Source organism: Gopherus evgoodei, chromosome 2, assembly GCF_007399415.2.
Source record: "Gopherus evgoodei ecotype Sinaloan lineage chromosome 2, rGopEvg1_v1.p, whole genome shotgun sequence".
NCBI classification, from domain to species: domain Eukaryota; kingdom Metazoa; phylum Chordata; order Testudines; family Testudinidae; genus Gopherus; species Gopherus evgoodei.
The window spans coordinates 104,083,007-104,106,459 of record NC_044323.1 but is presented as its reverse complement, the minus strand read 5'-3'; the positions used below and the strand labels follow the sequence as shown (position 1 = coordinate 104,106,459).

Sequence of the window (23,453 nt, the reverse complement as noted above, 5' to 3'; positions counted from 1 at the left end):
AGGAAGCAAGGTGCTAATGTCAGGGTGTCCCCCTCCCCCTGCACCCATACCCCATTTCCACAGAACAGTGTGCACACCACAGGGCTCAGGAAGCTTGCTGACAGCAGCTGCTGTCTCAACTTGCTGATCTACTTTAAAAGGCAATGTACTTAGAATGGGGTCAGCATACTGAAAGGGTCAATGCACGACTGTCTCTCTCACAAACATCGTGTGTGTCTCAGTCTCTCCCTCTCTCGCACACACACACACACACGGTGTGTCTGTCTCTCTCTGTCATGCTGTGTCTCCTCCCTCCATTCCTGCTGCCTTGTAAAGTGTGAGGTTACATTAACAACAATGAGTTAACCGTTGAGGGCTCAGCCGAGTGCTAGTTCATCATTTAGCAGTAAAGCATTCCCTGGGAAATATCGCACCCTCGTCCACCCTCTAACTTCACCACCTCAACCAAGCTTCACAATCATCATTGCTGTGTACAGTATTAAGTTGTTTGTTTAAAACTTATACTCTGTGTGTGTGTGCGTGTTCCTGAAAAATGTTACACCAACCAAACAGGTTCCAGGGAAAAAATTTTCACCAGACAAAAGACATATTTATATATATACACATACATATAAATGTGTCTTTTGTCTGGCAAAAAAAATTTCCCTGGAACCTAACCCCGCCTATTTACATTAATTCGTATGGGGAAACTGGATTTGCTTAACATTGTTTCATTTAAAGTAGTATTTTTCAGGAACATAACTACGAAGTTAAGCGAGGAGTTACTGTATACAGAAAAGTGTAAAACCGTATATCCTCTAATATAATATAAATAAGGTAAATCTTCATTTAAAATTATTCAGCATATTCTGCTACTGAAACATACAGCTACTAATGATTAGCTTTTGTGCATTTTGGTTGGTGTAAGCTATCCTGAGGTAAAAAAGAGCTTTTATAGGCATTTATAGTTATGAGCATTATTTCAAGTCAGATGAAATACTAGCTTTCTGCTAATAATCAGCAAAGGGGTGGGTACATCACACTTTCCCAAGGCACTTCTTAATGAAGTGTCCCACTAATTTCTGCGGTCTCTGCTGATACTCCACAAGCACATCATGTGAGCTGCTAATCTGATCCCCTTCAAGTCGATTCAGAAGTGTGACACACACCACGGCAGCTAGAGATAAAAGAAACAGTGTTTGTGAGAAATGACATTTAGGTAACTTTCACAGTGAGAAAGCATGAGGGCATCTTCTACTTGTGCACCCCCGTTTGAGGTATCAAAACAGATAAGAGGAGAGAAAGCCAAGGAAACTAATAGTTTCAGTGATGGGTTTGAGCAGTTCACAATGGAAATCATACCTTATAATAAACAACTAAATTAAGTACCTATCTCACTGTAGATGTTATTTTAAAATTACTAATCGTTTGAAGCAAACTATCGAGCTATTAGTAAAGCTGATGGAACTGCTCCAACCTATGGTCACATTCAGAACATTCATGGTCATTGCATGATTAGAACTTTTTTCTGAATGGGATTTTTTTTTTCAAGACATCTGATTGGTAAAATTGCATCAGAGAATAAGGGCATGTCTACACAGCAAACACTGTGTGTGGGCTAACCTACTTGAGCTAGCTTGAATCCAACTACTGTGGGTAATAATAGTGATGAAGAGAGCAGGTGCAGTGTGGGCTTCCCGAGGAGAGAAAAAATGGGAGTAAACGGGGTAATAAACGCCTCGCAACAAGTTATGCTCTCATATCTCAGACCAGTTAGAAAAGGAAGACTTTAAAAGCAGCAAAGAGTCCTGTGGCACCTTATAGACTAACAGACGTACTGGAGCATGAGGAAGACTTTGTGACCTTAGAACATGGACATAGCAAATGGGAGAGTAACATAAAATGACTACTCTAAAGTTGTACCAGATCAACTTTTCTTAGGTCACCTACCTAAACATTAACTACCTCATAACTAAAGTTCACAAGAGTGCATACTTTTTAAATTGGGAACCCCATTATTTACCAGGCAACTAAAAACCCTTCTTAATTGTTTCAGAATTTCAAATGCAAATCTAGTTACTCTCTCTCTTGATATTTCATTTTGATATGCAAGTAAAGAAAGTGAGTATAGTTTCATGTATATAGAGGCTACCTGACTGATTAAAGTTACTGCAGTTTCCTATCAGACTTTAAGGCAGCTACAATAGTACCTTCAGATACTTTGGTACTTGAATGACTGCTTCTCAGTGCAAGGCAAGGGCTGGAATAGCTACTAATGAGGACTAAACTGGATCAGAGCTGTGTGAGGGGGTTTACATAGACCTGGCATACATACACTGCAAAGTTCTAGCGAATAAAACTTAACAGCATCTATAAATATTTATAATCATATATGCAAATAGTGCAGTATCATAGCTTTACACTGCAATGAATGTAATGCTTTGAAACTCTGTACACTGTATGTTTTCTGAAACACAGATGATTCAGTCTAAATAAAATGCCATATATCCAATTACCTCTGACACCACTAAGATTACAAATAGCAGCAAAAACTGAAGATTCCATCTCAATGTTTCGGACTCCAGCATCATAAGCTGCCTTCAAATACTGCAGTTTCTCTTCTTCAGCATATAAGCAGATTGCACCATCCAGACGGGCTTGGCCTAAAACGCATATAAATATAGATTGTTTTTTGGTACTGATGAAAGTACAGGGGACAGTTTCAGTCTCTAAGGGACACAAGATTGTTACAATTTCTAATATATACTTCGTAATTTTTATCACTGCAGTAAGCTCAGTATTCACTTAAAAGGCACTCTATAAATGTAATTTATTGGTTATTATTTGAATTTAGGATCAGAGTAATTAGATATGAAAAGACCAACTAAAATCAGTGGTTCTCAGACTTTTGTACTGGTGACCACCTTCACATAGCAAGCCTCTGTGTGTGACCCCCCTTTTAAATTAAAAACACCTTTTTACATATTTAACACCATTATAAATGCTGGAGGCAAAGTGGGGTTTACGGTGGAGGCCGACAGCTCGCAACCCCCCATGTAATAACCTTGCAACCCCTGGAGTGGTCCCAACCCCCAGTTTGAGAACCCCTGAACTAAATTATCCAATTCATAAACAGAAAAATATAGGCTATCGTCCCTCAGATGAATTAAGTATCAGATTTTAATTGTGACACTTTCTCTCTGTTACTTTGATGTATTGATTACTTTTGAGTTTAACAGTCCCCTAAAAAAGCATGCAGATCTTCTAATGCCTTTCTGATCCAGAGAGGGGAGGAACAATCTCATCCCTTTTGATGCTTAGAAGACTTTTTAACATAAGGAGAAATCAAGAGTTTTGTAAAATCGGACAGTATTGGTGCCTATTTTTAGGAAAGAGTTAGCTTATTTCAGCTCTTTGGGGCTTCAGCCCCAAAGAAACAGATTTTTTTATTAAGCAGTGTTAGACTGCATACAGCCAAAATAAACTTTACAGTTCTCACATATTGACATTATTCTACTTGAGATCTGCCTTGAGCACTGTTAGAACCATGGATTGTGTTCCCTCCAAGCAAAGCTCTTCTTGCAGTATATCCAGCCACAACTAGAGGCAGAAGTGCCAGATATTTGGGGAGAAAACTTGTTCTCACAAGATTTCCAGCTCAGTTTGTAGACCTGGGAGGTTCAGAGAAACATCTGAAATTGTGGATGCTTATCTAAATCAATCCCAAATTTAAATATGTGATGTTTGCCCATCCCAAATGTGGCACTATTGATGTAACATCCAATCATCCAATTAATGGTTAATTAAGGATGAATCAGCAACTCTTTCCAGGGCTCCTTACCGAAAATTTCTTCTAGACACGTGAATAATTAAAAGAAAAAAACAGCCAATAACTCTCATTATCCAATTCCACAGGGCACTAACGGTGATTATAGCAACTCCACTAAATAAATACCTTGATAATTCAGTAATCAAAAGATATACAATTTATCAGCTGTCAGTCATTGTCAACTCTTTTTTTAGATTATCACTGGGGGGGAGGACATCACAAAATTACACCATAATATAGCAAAGGGCTTAAATACATGCTTAAATTTAAGCATGTGAGCTGTAGTTTCATTTAGATCAACCTGAATACTCATCTCATTAAAGCTAAGCACATATTTAAGTGCTTTGCTGGACTGGGGCCTAAATCCCCTAATCCAGGTTGATTTGCATACGTTACTGTTTACTAATTTAATTCTATTGTTCTATTGCTAGCCTTACCTTCATAGAAATCCAAAGTGCACATAGTATTTCCAATGACTGTATTGAATTCATTTATCTCCTTACTGCACTGCATCAATTCCTTAGCTAGTTGGTCATCAAGGTTGGTACTGCGAATTACAGTCTTTCCCAGGATAACCTGTTCAAATTGAGGCTTGAAGGTAGCATCTACTGATTGACTGGTTATTACCACTGAGCCTGGCTCCAGACCTGTTGTGAAAAAAATACATATAGTGAGCTGTTCGGCTTCTCTGATCGTAAGTAAACAAGGTACATTATAGCCCAAACCTGTTCCTACTGAAATCAATGAGAGTTGCCACTAAATTCAATAGGAGAAGTATTAGGATCTATGTGCATGTTTGTAGTTTATTATTCCAAATACTTTAAAATAATTCTATAGAGGAGACACAGTATACTGCTACTTAAAAAGGTATTTACATAAAGGACAACACAAAGGGCTATAAGATATTCTTAATGGTCTGACAAATCCAAACTGTTAAGGAAATGTTTCACATAGGGCACGAATGAGTTTTTCTCCAGCTTGCTGCAGATCTCTTCACTCAAGCACATTTTCCTGTCTGGGAGTGAGATGTCGCCTTTTATTGTAAAATTATATAAATCAAAGAATTTTTTATCTGATGGGTAATTAAGTCTAAGGAAAAATAAGAGTTCTATGTATGACCGAAAACCTGAACATTCTCTCTCTCTCTCTCCGTCATGATCCAGAATTATGAACTAAGGTGTGAAAGATAGGCACTCACGTGTCCTATAGCAGAACTAAGATGCACTCACTGAGACTGTACCAGTATTTTAAAGACGATCTTAAAACCCTAAAAAGGTGTGTGTTTTTTAAAATATTGGACTTGCATTCTTTTTCACTTCTCTATGATGCCTTGAAGAAGCCTTGAAAGGAATTTCTTCTGTTTTTCTTAATATTAGAACAAACAGGAATGTCAATTTCGGTGCTCCCTTATTTGGATGGAGGACTTCTCTGGGATGTATAATGTTAGCTGTGACACCTTAATTTAAAAGGTATTATTGCTGAATCTTGAATCTAGTCCCCCTTTATTCAAAATCTTTAATTATTTGAATCAAATAGATATTAACAAAAACAACCAAAATTTTACACAGACTGATTAAAACTCCCTTTCAGTTGTTCAGCTTTCACTCTCTTAACTCTTGTGTCACCATTTCACTAGTTCTCCAGTCATCAGAGAAACATTCAGGCTAGATAGGAACAGAATTGTTAATGTAAAAACCAAGCAAAATATTTTTTTAAGTCTTCAGGATTTATTTATATGCCATAAAGAAGGAAAAGAGGAAACAAATCCAATTTAGTTTCCTTTGCAAGTCACTTTTTAACCTCTGCTTTATCTATTTAAATATTCACCAAACAGTCATAAGCATTAATTAATTGGTAAAGTCGTCTGAAAATGAAATAAGTGTTAGACATCATCATTACTATGCCTCTGTTTTATAAACCTTTAACTACAGAGATGCTTTAATTTCAAGAAAAGAGAAATATGAAGGGGAAATACCTATTCCACCAGAGGTGCCAATGCGAATAATGGTTACGTTGGAACACTTGGAGTGATATAACAGCTTGATCAGCTCATGTAACATGATTGCGATAGAGGGAATGCCCATACCATGCTGAAATGAAATCAGAAAGTCACATTGAACATTAATATACATTATTAACAGACGAGTAGGGAATTGGAGCAGATCTCTTTAATGAATTACTATGAAAAATACATGCAAAAGTATTCTTGTACAAACCTAACCTATGGGCCGGGGCAGAAGTTTATTGTGGTCAATGGAAAGACTTCAATGGACTTTGGATCAGGTCCAGTGTTCCCTAATACCCTGGGTTATGTTAATTTTAAAAATGTTATATTTTCAATATTCTAAAACTGAGTCCCATTCTAATCTTTTACAGTTACATGCCCTCACAAAGCTTCTACACGGCCTAGGAGCAATGTTCATGCTAGTTCTTAATGATCTGAAACACTGGTGATTCTAGCTGAGCTAAAATCTTACAAAAGGCGGAGGCTGTGGTATAGTCACAAAGTTCACAAGCCTGAATCTGCTCCCACTTACATCATGATATGACTCTTCACACCTTGAGGGGAAGAGAGCACAATAGGGCCACAGTTGTGGAGCTGATGCTATGGGCTAGAGTGGGTTTTCAAAAGTGCTTTTGGGTACGTCCATACTGCAATAAAAAAACACTGGCACCGAGTCTTGGAGCTGGGCCAACTGATTCGAGCTCACAGGACTTGGACGGCAGGGCTAAAAATTGCAGTGTAGACCTTCTGGCTTGTGTGGGAGCCCAGGTTTGCAGTGATCTCTAAGCCCAGGCTACAGTCTGAGTCCAAACATCTACATTGTAATTTTTAGCCCACAGCTCGAGCCTCACAAGTCCAAGTCCCCAGACCCAGGCCAGCTGCAGCTGTGCCAGGAGTCTTTTATTGTAGTGTAGACATAGTCTATGTGAATTAGCAGCACAAGTCCCATGCACTTTCACTGGTACTTGTACTCCTAAGCCACCTAAGTACCTTTTGAAAATCTCACCCTGGATCATTAGCCATAGCTGAGAAACAGCCACCTTTGTTCCTTCCCCATCTGCACTTAGTGTAAGCAGTCTTCGTGTTGTCCCTGGCACAGGACCAATAGGGTAGAAAACATGCTATTCATGATTACAAAGGATTGTTGTGGCAGCCAGGAATCACTGGGATGTAGGAATATGCCAGCCATACTCCCTTTCTCCTAGGAAAGCCTTACTATCCTGGGATCTGGAAGGAGAGGTGGCATAAAGCCACTGCATCTACGTGACACAGTGGTTACCCTTACATGGGGGGAATTCTGAAGGAGCTGGCTGAGCTGCCCTGAAAATTTGGATGTATATCCTCTAAAGAAATATTTTAAAAAAATATGCATTCGTGTCCCATTTAAGATATACTTAAATTGTTGATTCAGTTGCAACTACTGCATTGTATATTGAAAAACATTCTGTTCTACTTCAGGAACACTCAACACAAAAATCAAGGACTAGGCCTTGTCCTTTTCTTTAGAAGCACTAGCAAATATAATTCCTCTCTCTCCCTCCTGCCCCCCGCCTCTTAATGCTTAATACTTACACTGACTGATAACACGGGTCCTACTTTGTACATTGCATAACGGTCAGTTCCGGCACAGATGTTGGGATAGTCAGCACCGACACTCCCAAGTCCAAGCTCTTCAGCTATATAGGTGATAAAAGCTTTCATCCGTGAAGGGCTTCCTCCAACACATACAAACTAGCATGGACAGAATTCAACAAACCACATCAATTATGCAGCTGACTACATGATGCAGCATATTCAAGAACAAGGAAAGGTAAATATGATAATGCAAAAGGTTTAATCAGAATTATTCCCAACTACATTATTTTTATTATTACACTCCTTGTAGAGGTCTGTAAAGATAAATGTTTGAAAATAAGGCTTAACATGGTCTCAGAAGTTCTCTGTCATTGCCTGACAATGGAATTTCATTAGTATAGTACAAAATGTAGAACTAGGGCTACATATATTTAAAATGGCGTTTTGTATTGGGGTATGTTTTTAATAATAGGTGCCAGAGGCAGAGTGGATGTAAAGGAGAAATTATCTGAATATGCCAAGGGAGGGAGGGTTCCATAACTGTATTGGCATATAGAGAACTAGCTAGGAATGAACCCTGAGGCTGAAATAGCACTTCCCAGATGGAATATAGTGGTATTGCCAAACCCAAGAGTTCAAACAGCAAGGCTAAATAATACCATGAGATTTATTTTTGATCCAGTATCCACATAGAATCCATTTCCAGGGCACATACACTGTAACACAGTGGTGGGCAACTTGCAGCCTGCAGGCCGCATGTAGCCCATCAGGATAATCTGCTGGCAAGCTGTGAGACAGTGTTTACATTGACTGTCCACAGGAACGACTACCCACAGCTACCAGTGGCTGTGGTTTACTGTTCTTAGCCAGTGGGTGCTGCAGGAAGTGGTGTGGGCCACAGGGACATGCTGGCCGCCACTTCCCACAACTCCCATTGGCCAGGAACAGCAAACCGTGGCCACTGGGAGCTGCAGGCGGCCATGCGTGCGGACAGTCAATGTAAACACTGTCTCGTCGTCCACCAGTAGACTACCCTGACAGGCCACAGGTTGCCCACCACTGCTGTAACACTTTTGCTAGTAGCACTGTATCCTAAAAAGGCAGTTAATGTTAGCTCTCACAAATTTTGACAGTTAATGTATAAAATATACCTTAAAAATAGGACTTGCAAATGAGGCACTGTCTGTCACCTCAGGAGTGTTATTTCAGGTATGAGGTTTTTGTTTTTAGTGAATTGGGCAACTCATCTCACTTCATATAAACCTTGTACAAGAAGCTACCACTGTAGATTCAAAAGCAGGAGAAAATATTAGTGTACTCAGTAAATGCAATATGGGCCGAAGTCTGTAGTACCCACTCAGTCCTTACCCATATAAAACTTCAGCTAGGATGCTAAGACCTTGAACTGGCTCCCATCGAAATGAGTGAAAGTTTGGTATTGACTTCAGTGGGAACAGAGTAAGGTCTCACTAGGGAGATTTGCATGGCTGAAGCCCGAGTAGGGACTGCAGACTCTGGCCCAATATTCACAAAAGGACACTGGCAGCTCTGGTAAACCTAAAAATTGTATGATGATGCCAGCGTTCCCACTGAGAAGGTCTTACCTTCTTTCCATGCATTTCTCAAACTGATTCATGCCACTGTCTTTAATTTCATCCTGGACACAATTAAATTTTAGTGGGAGTTGCACGACATGTTTAAACTTCCAGAATGAAATCAAAGTTCTTACCTTGACATCTCCAAACAAGGCAGGAAAATCATGGGTGCCAGTCCCAAGAGCAAAATGGTACAGGATATCATCTTTCATTTTCTCAAGGTGAGGGTTGGAGAGATGAATTAAGTTATCTCTGTCATGGAAGTGGAAAATATATATTAAACTCCAAAAAATATGTTAAAAGAACATTCCTAAGGTTGTAAAAGTCTAGAGCTCAAAAGTTAGAAAAGGCCAGAATTAAGGTTTCCTGTGCACCTTTAACTCAACTCCTTGTGTGTATGCATTATGAGACAGTATTTAATGACATGATCACATACTGTTTTTTTCAAATAGACCCTCTGCCTCATTCAGTGCACAGGATGCACTGTGCTCATTAAATAAACAGCTATTCAATATTTTGTTTTATCCTCGTTGTTCAGTGTGTGGTCCCAGGCCTTATTTACTGCACAATATTCAAACCTTGTTCAAGGTATCTGTAAGCACTCAGCACTTCTGCAAATCAGACCTCAGCATCTCAAAATGGGCATCCAGAAAATGAAGAACAATTAGTGACCATCTCTGAAAAGTTTAGTTTAAGTGACTTGCCCGCCATAGCACTGGAACTTTGTGGCATAGAAACCTTAACATGAGACGGTCCTGTGCCTTCCTGCAACCCCTTACTCATTCACCTCACACTTTCCAACTTCTTCAATAAGTGAAGCAAGGGTCCTGCAGACAACAGCCTCCTTAACTACACAACCCTGATTCATCCCCAGAGCAGGTCCAATCTGTGCATTGAATTAAATGAGGCCCGAGTCCTGTGTAGGGTGACCAGACAGCAAGTGTGAAAAGTTGGGACGGGGGTGGGGGTAATAGGAGCTTATATAAGAAAAAAGACTAAAAAATCAGGACTGTCCCTAGAAAAACAGGACATCTGGTAAACAGGACATCTGGTCACCCTAGTCCTGTGGAAAAAAGACTATATGATTACGCAGTTAAAGACTGCATCATCATGCATACACTGCTCCAGGGGGAATACTGTGCCATCGTGCATGTGCAGAATTCATGTCTGGCACAGAATTTTTTCCTCTCGTAGAAAACACATTCTGCCCAAGAAGTGCTGCAGTTCCACCTTTTACCCACCAAAGGCTGCTGTGGCACCAGAACAACCAGCATCATGAATGCAGTTCCAGTTCCCCTGACCTCAACTCTTTGTCTCCAGTCTTTTTACTCAGCCAGTCCCAGTTCTGCCCTTACACCCCAGCTTCTCATCAGACCTATCTCCCATCTGTTCCTATCCCCCACCCACTGGTTCCAAGTTCCAGTCTCTTCCCTCCTCTTCAGACCTGCTTCCCCCAACCCATCCTGTTTCTACCACTAGTTCCAACTCCAGTCTCTGAGACCAACCAGTCCCCATCTCCCCTCCCAGCCAGTACCAGTCTCACAAGTTCCTTGGTCCAATCTATGCCTTTCCTTCCTCGCTCAGTGCCCCCTGATTCTGCTCTCAATCTCTCTGCATTCAAGTCATGTGGCTTCCCCCTTCACACTGCCTGGACACCTGATAGGGGGGTTGTGAGTCATTGAAAGCACAAGAGACATAGGATCCATGCTTTCAATTCAGGTGCCCAGCCATGTGGGGATGGTGCATGTATGCAGACACATGTATGAGCTGTGAGGGGTGGGAGCAGGGCCAGCTCCAGGCACCAGAGCAGCAAGCAGGTGCTTGGTATGGCCAATGGAAAGGGGTGGCACGTCCGGCTCTTGGGTGGCAATTCAGCAGTGGGTCCCTCAGTCCCGCTCGGAGGGAAGGACCTGCCACCAAATTGCTGCCAAGGAATGAAGTGGCGGTGGTAGAACTGCTGCATATCACAGCTTTCCCCCGCCACACACACACCACTTGGGGTGGCAAAAACCCTGGAGCAGGCCTTGAGAGGGGGCAAGCTCAGTGAGCACAGAATCTTTGGAGAATTTAGCAGCAAAATTCTGTGACATCTCTACTGAGCGTATGTGAACTGTGAAGTTTCAAAGACTTACAACTTGGTCAAATTTGAGCATATTTTAGGGGGATCATCAAAAGGTACATCCCTGACACCCAGACCTCCCTATGCAAAATCTCAAGTCCCTGCTCCAAAGCATGGAGGTGCTAAAGCTTCTCAAAGAAGAAGTTGACAGAACAGTAACACTGCAAACCAGTATATTTTCCCTACCAGCCTGCATGGAAAATTTCAGCCCTACCTGTTGAAGTTTGAAAGTTATAAGGAGCTGAAAATGGGATTGTATAATGGCTTGTGTTAGGCAATCTTAATAACAGGGAGTGCTACCATCCCTGTCTAAAATAATTTAATATTAAGCAGTGAAACTGGTTGTGGAGCCAAGGCTAAGGAGGAGGTGAGGATGGGGGTGTGGCAGGCAGGTACAAAGTGCATCACACCCTCCTGCCACATGAAGAAACTGCAGCAAAGTTCATATGGTCTGAGGCTGTATTATATTTTGACCAGCCCTCCCACCTTCTTGAGGATTTCAGGGGCAGTCCCAATTAGAATCCCAGGCAGAGTGGATCCATTGGAGCCAGGCACCCAGACCATAGTGGGAGGAAAGCAATGACAGAATCTGAATAGGGGCAGGTGAGATTGGTGACAACACAAACAGGGATCTGAAAGAGGAGATGAGAGAGACAATGGGGAAGAAGTGGAAATCAGAGACAACATAGTAGGAAAAAATACAGGAGAGATCAGAGAAAACAGAGAAAAGAGTGTAAAAATGAACAGAAAGAGAAGAAAAGACACAAATAAAGACTGGTTTCAGAATGGTAGCTGTGTTAGTCTGTATCAGTAAAAACAATGAAGAGATCTTGTGGCACCTTACAGACTAGCCTCTAAGGTGCCACAAGGACTCCTCATTGTGTTTTTTTTTAAATAAAGATTGATAAACCATTTGTCTAGAAACAGCTCCTCTGACTAGCTAGTGAAAAGAGATGGTGTATCCAGCCCTGACTGAGGAATTAGAATATGCCAAGAGCAACAGGGAAAAATCAAATCCTTGCCACTTTATGATACCCTCACATTACGTTGAATGCAGACTGGATAGAGGAAAATTATGTATGCAACTTCTGTATTAGGACAAGGAAACTTTGCAAAAGTCAGCTTACAAAGTGAAGCCACAGCAGGCTGGAAACTCTAACTATTAGCCAGAAACTGGTGTAGACCTTGGTGTACACCTCAAAGTGCTTTGTGATTAGGGTTGCCAATTTAGGTTGGACGAATCCTAGAGATTTCATCACATGACATAATCTTTAATTCCTGTCAACTCCAGGCCAATCCTGGAGGATTGGCAACCCTACTTATGATACATGAGGCCAAAGGCCCAGTGCCTTCTGCACCCAGAATCATGAACTAATAGCTTAGGCTTTGTCTACACTTGAAAGTTATATCAGCATAGTTACGTCAGTCAGGGGTATGAAAAAAAACACAGCTCTGACCAATGTAGCTATAACGAAATAACATCCAATGTAAACGTAGCTATGTGGACAGAAGAACGCTTCTGTTGAGGTAGCTATCATCGTTCAGGGTGGTGGTTTTCCTACAATGACAGTATAAGTATACTGGTATAGCTATTCTGGCAAACCTTTCTAATTTAGACAAAACTTATATTGGCAAGAGTGCTGGTATCTAAACTAAATAAAACTATACCTACCTGCCAATGCACTTTTTTGCCACTATTACTGAGTCCACACTAAGGCTTTTCCCAGGACAAAAATGTTGGAAAGAAATCACATGCCTAACTGATATTACAATAGCAGCAAAAGTTTTGAGCTTAGACCTGGCCACAGTCCACCTATGTACTGTAGATTTCTACTATTTAAAAAATTAGATTGTGAAATGAAAAACATGCTATTTGGGAAGAGTTAAAAGTGGTACGTTTATATAAATTAAAAGTAGATACTGAAATTAGTTTTGGTTCTTACTTTGAGGACTGTTCATCCTCAGTCTTCTTCTCAGCTGCTATACCAGGTGCCATTCTATACTGTTAGACCTGAAGGAAGAATACAGTGAATGGCACTTCAGTGACAAAATAAGGCCCTGATCCTGCAAAGATCTACACACATGCTTAATTTCACACACTGCATAGTCCCATTTTAAAATTAGTTTCATTAACTGTAATGCAGATGTTGCATCTAGTCTATATAGGCATTAATCTTAACTCCAAAAAATTAAATAAAAACATTAACAATATGGTCCACACATAATACAGCCCCTTCAAAAAATGGTGAAATTTCAACAATGTGAGCATCTGACCATTAGATTTTTTTAAATATGCATTTACCCAAAATTAATATAGATAATTTTACAGTTGACGCTGGTGGATTAAATATCTCTGCATCAAAACTTGAGCTACGTAGACATTTTTGACATTCTTATGCAAAATAGAATTAACACATTTTGTATGACTATTATAAAATGTCGTAAAGGAAGTTCTGCATCATTGCTGAGCCCAAATAAGTACAAAATAAATGGGAGATGAACACTATTGAGTCAAATCTCTTCCTTAAATAAACACTCAACTTAATGACTGCAATAGAAGGAAAGAGACAGATTTTGCAACAACATTACAAAATAAATTATTTCCGAGAAAGAAACAGAGAAGATCTGATGAAAAAAGCCTGAATATTTACATGTGGAAAAAGAGAACTGTGTTGCCCCTTTTTGACCCCAGTGGCTAGTGAAAAGTTTAGGGCCCTGGAGATGTTCCAGCTGGAAATAGAAATTGATGGAGTCTAGTATTTTTCTTCAATGCAGTCTGTTTACTTACAAGGAATTGGCAAAGTCCTGAATACAGAAGGAACCAAGAACAAAAGAAGAAATTTCTTAGGCTATGTCTACACTATGGACCTTACAATGACACAGATGTACCGCTGTCGCTGTGCCACTGTAAGGTCTCCTGAGTAACTGCTTTATGATGAGGGGAGAGAGCTCCCCTGTTGACATAATTAACGTCCCTCCGCCCCCAATGAGTGGTGTAGCTGTGTCGGCGGGAGAGTATCTCCTGCTGACGTAACACTGCCCACACTGGTGCTTTTGTCAGTGAAACTTTCAGTTGAGAGGCGGTGTTCTTTTTGCACCCCTGACCAATAAAAGCTTTGCCAACAAAAGTACAAGTGTAGACAAAGCTGTAGTCTCCACTCCCACGCCTCGTGAGCCAACACCATACCCCAAAGTGCTCTCTCTAGCTTTTTTCCAGGCTCACACTGTAATTAGAGGTTCGGAGCACCTACTTAGCTTTCTTGCCTCTATCATAACTGTAGTCCCAGATTTGGACCTTAGCGTCCAAAATATGGGGGTTAGCATGAAAACCTCCAAGCTTAGTTACCAGCTTGGACCTGGTACTTGCTGCCACCACCCAAAAAATTAGAGTGTTTTGGGGCACTCTGGTCCCCCTGAAAAACCTTCCCTGGGGACTCCAAGACCCAAATCCCTTGAGTCTCACAACAAAGGGAAATAATCCTTTTTCCCTTCCCCCCTCCAGGTGCTCCTGGAGAGATACACAGACACAAGCTCTGTGAATCCAAACAGAGTGACTCCCCCTCTCCGTTTCCAGTCCTGGAAACAAAAGCACTTTCCTCTTCACCCAGAGGGAATGCAAAATCAGGCTAGCAAATCCAACACACGCAGATCTCCCCCTGATTTCTTCCTCCCACCAATTCTCTGGTGAGTACAGACTCAATTTCCCTGAAATTTCCCAGAAAAGAAAACTCCAACAGGTCTCAAAAAGAAAGCTTTATATAAAAAGAAAGAAAATACATACAAATGGTCTCTCTGTATTAAGGTGACAAAATACAGGGTCAATTGCTTAGAAGAAATATGAATAAACAGCCTTATTCAAAAAGAATACAAATCAAAGCCCTCCAGCACTTATATTCACGCAAATACCAAAGAAAAGAAACCATATAACTTACTATCTGATCTCTTTGTCCTTACATTTATAAACAGAAGATTAGAAAACACAAACTACTTCTCCAAACCTCAGAGAAAGCAGGCAGACAGACAGAAGACTCAGACACAAACTTCCCTCCACCCAGAGTTGAAAAAAATCCGGTTTCCTGATTGGTCCTCTGGTCAGGTGCTTCAGGTGAAAGAGACATTAACTCTTAGCTATCTGTTTATGACAGCCTCTCCCTCTGTTTGTCCTCAGTTTGCGTGTGATCCCTCTCTACACACACATACACAAAACCTACCCATAATAATATTCAGACAAAAGTTCCTGTGCAGGTTCACACAGGGCAGGTTGTTTTAGGTGGGGGTTTATGCTCACCGTTATGTTAACTGGGGTTTTAACTCAACTTATAACAGGTTTCACCCCGCTCGTAACAAGTTACTGAGTATTGGAAATGTGCTGATGTTTAGAGGAAGGGTTTTTCCTTTATGTAAGGTAATCAGCTTTATCAAAAGAAACTATGTTAAATGTATAGCGACATTGCAGAAAACTACAAACTGGGTCAAATTTCATCACCAGTTACACTGGTCCAACTCCATGGACTTGCCTCTGTGATTATAGTCAGGCATCATTACAAGTACTTTATAGAGGAAGAACATAACTGTTAAATGTGTTAATGTTTGCAGAAAAATCACGCTACAGTTCTTAGGCAATTATTGATCCAAGTTTGTGAGAGAACTGGAATTGTATTATTTCCAGTAATAAGAACATATTGTATAACTAATATATTACACTAATGTATCTTGACTACATTTGATCCCAGATGGAGAAGGAGTCTTTCACATCCTGTTTAGTGCCTAAACTGATGAATGATTAAATGATTTTTTATGTAAATTTACAACTATTTAAATTATTTTCAGGACTTTTAATTTTGGATCTTTAATCTTCTTTACTAAAGAATCAATATTCACTTCAATACACTAGTGTGTTATAGATTGCTAGATAAATAGATTAATAAAATCTACTAAAATAGAAAACATTACTTAGAAGGAAAATTTCCATTTCTGATAGCCATGGAAACTATTTTAACAATCTTCCTTTTCTATGACACCAGTGACATTAGATAGTTGTTAAGAAATTATTGTTTTCTGAAGAAGGTACACAGTATATAGTACAAAACAGGTGCAAATTTCAGACCTAGAAGTAGATTCCCTATTTTAATCAGTGTTCAGATCTGATGAGTAATATTTTACAACTATGCAAAGCCCATACATTTTACTGTGGCTTTCTTTGATTAATGTCTTACTAGTATTGTTTTAAAGTAGGAGCTAGTACTCAGGTTCTGATCCATTTCCTATTAAACTCATTGAAATGACTCCTGCTGACATTAACAGGAGTTGGTTAGGCCCTCAATTTGCACTATGAGCATATTTTCCCTCATCCTTAAGTGATTGCTTCCATTATACAGCACTTCTGCAACAGGCTTTCCCTTCATATTGTATGCATACTTATATATCACTCATATAATGACAATTCAGTATGGGTTTCTTCACCAGTATAAGGAGGAACCTGCAGCGGATCTGTTAGCCTAATTGTGAAACAGGGGTATACTTTGTTCCAAAGAAAAACTACCTCCCTCGCCAAACATCTGACCCCCATAAAGCTCTCTACCAGTACCAGGAAAAATTTCCCTATGTTAAGTTCTCCTCACATCTTCTATGGGTCATCTTAATTATCACTTCAAAAGTTTTTTTTCTTCTGCTGATAGCTCATCTCAATTGATTAGACTCTTCCTGTTGGTATGCATACTTCCACCTTTTCATGTTCTCTGTATGTATAAATATCTCCTGTCTGTGTGTTCCATTCTATGCATCTGAAGTAGTGAGTTGTAGCTCAGGAAAGCTCATGCTGAAATAAATTTGTTAGTCTCTAAGGTGCCACAAGTACTCCTGTTCTTTTTGCAGATAAGAGACTAACACGGCTGCTACTCTGAAACCAGGAAAAATTCTGGCATTTCAGAAAAGCACAGTACAGTGCTGTTGGCTTTATGATTCATTTCCTCATCAGCAAAGGGAAGGACAAAGAAATGAAATCCCATTTCCCACAAGGGGCTTCCAGTACTGGAATTTTAACTAGAAATGTGTATATTGGGCACAATAGCAATCAGCACACTACGCACCTCTCTGCCCAGTTAAAGGAGGGCATTGCTTGCATCAGCTGTAACCTACCTTGCTGGGAAGGAGAAGCTGAACTCCAGCGGCTGCCCAATTCCAGTCGCTCTCAACAGTATTTGAATGGCACAAGCTATTGCACTGGTCTCCAAGCTGAAAATGAAGCAAGGGAGTCAGGTCTCTGGCAGAGGAGGGCAGAGATGGATGCTGCTGCTGGACCAAGCTCCGGGACTGGGGAGCGCCAGGAAGTGTGCTAGCAGCAGACCCTTCGCAACGGCACGGATACTTTACACGCCTCCCTCGCTCCGGTTCCAGGAAACGTAGCGCCGCAAGCACCTTGCTGTCATCCCTCAGTGCCCCTTCCTGGCATCGCCCAGCCCCGCCGCCGCCGCCGCTCAGGCTCCTCCTGTCCCCCTGGCCCCGGGAAGGGCACGTAGCCCCGCCCCAGCGCTGCGGCAGCGGCTCTGCCTGGCCCCCCTCTCGCAGCCTGAGCCGTGCGGAGAAGGGCAGGAGAAGGGGCGTTCACCTGCGGCAGGTGAGGGATGCGGCTGCTGATGCTACTGCGGTGCCTCTCGGGTCGGTACCGGCTGCAGGCTCTGGTCTCCCGCTGCGTCCCCGCTGCCTTCTCCGGCTGCTGCTGCTGGGCTGGCTGTTCCCACCGTCACCGTGCTGCCGCCGTGGGACAATGCACGGAGGCACGGCGGTGTCTGGGGAGAGGCGGGGCCCTTCCTGGCCCTGGGGGTCGGGATGAGCTGTCTGTTTCTCCTGCCCAGGCTGAGCAATGCTGGAAAGGCCGGGCCGGAGGCGTGTGACAGTGACAGCGGGTGGGGGGCGGGAGGAGTGTTTCAGCCTGTGGTTTCCCAGGATGTGTCTGTGACGTGTGTGCATGCAACAAAGGGTGTGTGTGAGTGTGTGTGTACAGCAGGATACTTGTGTGTTTCATTCCGTGTGCGTGCTATAACTGTGCAAGTCTCTGTGGGTAATGGGAACGTATGTGTGTGTGTCTGAGTGGACTAGGGAGTATTAATTACGTGTGTGGTAAGATGGGTATTGTGTATCAGGAAGTGTGTTTGTTTACCAGTGAATATAATTGTGTTTAAAACTACATACCCCAATACACACACAGTCACACAGATGTAACAAATTGGATTTGGCCTTGTGTATAGTAGGATAGGTTTAACTGAGGGGAATTGGATGTGTGTTTACTTTTGTTTCAGACAAGTTGGGGGAGGTAATATATTTTATTGGACCAACTTCTGTTATTCTGTTATTGATCCAGTAAAAGGTATTACAGCCCTCAGCTTGTCTCTCTAGTATGCTGGGACAGACATGGCTACAACAGCACAGCATAATTTTATGTTTAACAGGATGTATAGATGTGTGTGTACTATGCAAATATGCACAGTATGTGTATACAGTAGTACAAATTCAGGTCCCTTTGAAGTCAATGGGAGATTTGCTATGTAAGCAATATGTTTCAATGGGATCAGGCTCTGAGCCAGCATGTATGTATATGGAGTGAGTGTAAGCACACGTCAATGTCTTTCTAGAGTTTGCATATAGTGTATAAACTAGATTTGATGGCATATGTACCACCATGTGTTTAAACAATTTGACCTTGATCCACAAAGGGACTTAGTCATTGCCACACTGAACATAACAGCACCTTTTAGATACCTAGAAAATCACAAAAACAACGCTGCGTTAGGTGTTTAGGTTCCCTGTGCAAAGAATGGGGAGAGATAGGAAAGCAATCCACAAAAGCTAGCATGCTTACAGGGAAGCTGCCTAATCTAGCCCATGGGAAATGCTGATCAGAGGGTTCTGCAACCTGGTGCATGGCCTTGTAGCGTCATTCAGGTTTGGGCTGGCCAACCTCCACCATGACAGACGGGTGGCTAGGCCAAGTCTGAGTGAGTAGTGCTATGACTTAGTGCGTAAGGTCACAGCATCACTCAAGTTTGGCTTGGCACCTTCATGATAGAGGTGTGGCTGGTCCAAACCTGAGTGGCGCTGTGACCCCATGCACAAGATTGCAATTCCTGGAGCAAGAAGTCAGGCTCCATCCCCTGGGGTGAGTGCTGGGACTAACTCACTCTCTAACACCCCGTTCCCCATCCAAGGGGCCCCCACTTTGTATCAGGCTGAGACAAATGTTTCTTTGCTAGGGCAGGGGCCAGTGATGGGTCAGTGCAATCTGACAACCCATCTAGAACTTTCTTGTGACTCACTTGTGGGTTGGGACCCACTGTTTGGCAAACACTGCTCTACCCACTGGGCTAAAAGTTAAAAGTGGGCACATTACCACCTCCTCCTCCAGTTAGGTTTTGAATGGGATCCAATCTGGTAGGCAGCCTCTGTTTGCCCACTGGATAGGGGCCCACATGTGATGTAGGCAGCCAAACACCTGCTTTCTCCAAGTTTGTGAATTGCTCTGGGCCCAAGCAGGAGATAGGCATTTGGCTCCCTAGAGGGAGGCAGCAGAGCATGTTGTCCACAGGCAGAACCGTAAGTACTTAGAGAACTTCTAGACTGAAGACTTAGGCTCTGAGTAAGTTTAGGTGCCTACAGGATTCTCCAGGAGTTTTGTGGACTGCAACAGAGCCTAAGGGCCTATGGGATTGAGTGTAGGAAACAATTGTGTGCATGGTACGTGTTTCATATGTGCAGGGTATGTTCTGGGAGTTTATATGCAAACTTTATTGCAAAAGTATAACCCAATAAGGTAAAGTTGTGCAAATATATTTAAAACTAGACTAAACAAAGCATTACATAATATACTGCCAGGTGGAATCCTGCACTAGCAACTGGACGATAGGTGAAATGACCTTTCTAATTTCTGTGATTAAGAGAATTTTACCAACAATGTGTATATGATTCCATAATACCAAACAAATGGGAACCAACAGGAATTGAAAAAGAAAAGTTCTAGAAAGGTGCTAGCCCTTACCTTCTGTAGAACTAATGAAAGGTAGCCATGTGTTCAGGTATCCTCTGACTTGATTCCTTCTAAAACAGGGGTGGGCAAACTATGGTCCGCGGACTGGATCCGGCCCATTAGAGCTTTGGATCCAGCCCGTGGGATTGCCACCCCTGTGGCGCTGTGGGCCCCGTACTGCTCTGGGAAGCGGCCGATACCACGGTCCCTGCAGCCCTGGGGAAGGGGGGAGAGGAGGCGAGGGCTCTGTGCTCTCGTCTCACCTGCAGACACCGACCTCCGCAGCTCCCATTGGCTGGGAATGGGGAACCGTGGCCAATGGGATCTTTGGGAGAGGTACCCACAGATGAAGGCAGTGCACGGAGCCCTCTGCCCACCCTCCCCCAGGGACCAAAGGGACGTGGTGCCGGCCACTTCTGTGAGTGGCATGGCACGGGGCCAGGGCAGGCAGGGAGCCTGTCTTAGCCCCACTGCGTGCCGCTGCCACCCCAGAGCCGCTTCAGGTCAGCTGAACCCCTTCTGCACCCCGCACTCCAACCCCCTGTCCTGAGCCCCCTCCTGCACTGTAATCCCCTGCCCTGAGACCCGTCCTGCACCCTGCACTCCAACTCCTTGCTGCACTCCTCCCGCACCTCAACCCCCTGCCGCACCCCCCCTGCATCCCAACTCCTTGCCCTAAGCCCCCTGCTGCACCTCGCACCCTCCGGCATCCCAACCCCCTGCCCTGAGCCCCCTCTTGCAACCCAACCCCCTGCCCTGAACTCTCATGCACGCCACACCTTTCCTGTGCCCCAACCCCTTGCCCTGAGCCCCTTCCTGGCACACTGCACCTGCTCCCACACCCCCAATCCCCTGCCCCAGCCTACATTCATGGCCCTGCATTCAATTTTCCCACCTAGATGTGACCCTTGGGCCAAAAGGTTTGCCCACCCCTGTTCTAAAACCTAGCTTTTTTTTCCTTATGCCATATCCAAAATTTTCTTAAGCCACATGAGCACAATTACTGGGTCTCTGTGAATTTCTGAACAAAATATCAGTATTACCTAATGGACCTTTCACATTGCACTTTTGAAAGAGCAAAATAGCTCAGTGAGAGAATTTGATACTGTTTCATTATTCTATAACAAATATTGTGTGATTAATAGATAAGACGACGTAGGAAAATCATTAGTGTTATGTTTTTATACAATTGTTAAGGCTTTATTATTGCAAATTAAGTGATATAGTTATGTAATACCAAGTTTGATCTTGAAGCTTAAATTCCCTCCCTGCTTAGGCAAAAAAGCAGAAGTGTTATTAATAGGAAACAAAGGAGGTGAACGAAGATAATTTAAAACGTTAGCAATCTTAATCCACGTTGACCCAAGTATGACAGGAGAATGGGCTGTTTAATAGATACATATATCAGCTTCGGAAATAATGGAGTGGGGGGGGGGAAATCAGTTTTTCCCTTTAAAATGGTGAATTGTTTAATTTCTAAGCAAAGTTGTGTCACCACAGAACCAGATTTTCAATGCTCGGGCATATGTTTAGATGGTGATGAATATCATAAAAATATCTATAAATAGGTTGCATCTATAAACAGGATGTCAGATTTGATATTTGGGAAATGGAACAATGAGGAGTGCAGTTGAGGCTCTCTACAAATAAGCTTTTTGTAAGATGGATTTTATTTAATTGAATGGTTCTTGCTCACTTACCATTGGCATTGCTCCAGAATCATTTCCTTTGATACTTGTGTTCTTGCAGACAGGAAGATCAGGATTTCCCTAAACATACACAGCAAGAAAGTGGGTGAGAAGAAAAAAATTCCAATCACTCCTGCTGTCTCCACGTTTTGCTTCCTTCCTAGACTTTGTATTATTAAGAACTGAGTCAGTCACAGAGATCACTGCAGGGTATGTCTACACTGCACCTGAAAGCGAGTCTCTCCCCACCCCCATGTAGACTGACTTGCACTAGCAGGGCTTGGCTTGAGCTACCCATTCAAAATAGCAGTGTGGACATTGGGGCTTGTAAGCCGGTTGCATCGGGGCTCGTCCCCCTCAGGCGCGGTGGGGAGCCAGGGCGCCTCCTTACGCACTGCAGTCCGGGTCGGCTTAGTTATACCCCACTCAACACCTGCCGAGGGGCTAAGGTCTGTAAACAAGGTAGAGCCCCGGCCCTCTAGCCGGGGTCGGGGCTCTCAAAGTAAATAAGCCTCAGCCCTTGGACAGGCCGGGCAGCAATAGTTCAGGCTCAGGCCTTTAGCAGGGGCTGAGCAAACACAGTATCAGCCTGGGCCCTTGGCTCGGGCGGGGCACCAAACACAAGTCTAATTAGCCCGGACCCCTTGGGTCAGGGCAGAGCAGTGGCAAAGTCAAAGGGGCCCAGCTCTTGGTCCGGGCGGGGCACCAAACACAAGTCTAATTAGCTCTGGCCCTTTGGGTCAGGGCAGAGCAGTGGCAATAGGCGGGAAGAGGGGGAGTCTTCCACCCGGTTACGGGTGGCAGGGGGAACACAGGCCCTCCCACTCCACTGCGTTCCAGCCCGAGGCCCTAGCAGCGGTCAAGACCCGCTGCGGTCAGTGGGGACCTGGCCGCAACACACTGACATGGGTTCGGGCTCTTCCGGGGTCAAACCAGGGTCAGCTATCCCCGGGCTACTTCCAACCTCCCCCTCTCTGGGTACCTGGTCCTTGCCGGCGTCGTCTGGTGGGTCCCAGACCATGGGTTCCTCCGGGTACCGGTCGTGGGGAAGCTCAGGCCACTCCTCGGGGTATCGGGTACACGGCAGGTCAGGCCGACGTTCCTCCGGGTACCGGGTCTGAGGCAAGTCCAGCCAGCGTTCCTCCGGGTAATGGGCGCGGGGCAGGTCAGCCCAGCGCTCCTCGGGGTAGTGGGCGCGGGGCAGGTCCGGCCCGGCGGGAGCCCGGGCACCAGTGTCTGTCCTCTCCGGCAGCCTGCTTCCAACTGAGCGCTGGGACCGGGCTTTTATACTTCCTGTCCCGCCCCTTGACTTCCAGGGGGCGGGGACAGGCCGTGCTGACTCTGCCCACTGAGGAACCTGCTCTGGCTCGTCCCCTTCAGGCGCGGCAGGGAGCCAGGGCGCCTCCTTACAGGGCTTGGGCTCTCAAGCCTACAGGGAACAAGCTGCAACTGGAGTCACAACATCCACTCGGATATTCAGGGGTGGCACCAGCCTCTTTCTGCTGGGGGGGCTGAGATGGGCCAGATGGAAAATTTTGGGAGGGCTGTGCTCCCCATACCATGAGACTTCACCCCCTCCATGGCCATACCCTATTCATGGCTCCTCTTCCTGCCCAGGTCAGAGGCTGGAAGCTGGAGTAAGGC

At 43.5% G+C, this 23,453-nt stretch overlaps 2 protein-coding genes across 4 annotated transcripts in view; one reads left to right on the top strand and one right to left on the bottom strand.

Moving 5' to 3' along the window:
- Positions 1 to 701: 701 nt before the first annotated feature.
- On the bottom strand, positions 702 to 17,974 carry UPP1 (uridine phosphorylase 1). 2 transcript variants are annotated; one of them, XM_030551463.1, is made up of 9 exons: positions 17,710 to 17,974; positions 17,241 to 17,336; positions 13,046 to 13,113; positions 9,118 to 9,235; positions 7,386 to 7,544; positions 5,784 to 5,898; positions 4,246 to 4,455; positions 2,496 to 2,642; positions 702 to 1,156 (listed from the first exon to the last, which is right to left on the bottom strand). In XM_030551463.1, the coding sequence occupies exons 3-9, from the start codon at positions 13,096 to 13,098 to the stop codon at positions 1,017 to 1,019; spliced, it is 942 nt and encodes a 313-aa protein (XP_030407323.1). In that variant the 5' UTR covers positions 13,099 to 13,113; positions 17,241 to 17,336; positions 17,710 to 17,974; the 3' UTR covers positions 702 to 1,016. The 2 variants fall into 2 exon arrangements, with proteins under 2 accessions (XP_030407323.1, XP_030407321.1); XM_030551461.1 differs by lacking the exon at positions 17,710 to 17,974 and having other exon boundaries at positions 17,241 to 17,554.
- The window catches only part of SUN3 (Sad1 and UNC84 domain containing 3), a 60,732-nt gene continuing 54,943 nt past the window's right edge, over positions 17,665 to 23,453 (top strand). For both annotated transcript variants that reach the window (XM_030551457.1, XM_030551456.1), the window contains exon 1: positions 17,665 to 17,718. The gene's annotated coding sequence lies outside the window, so the exon portion shown is untranslated. The remainder of the gene's footprint in view (positions 17,719 to 23,453) is intronic.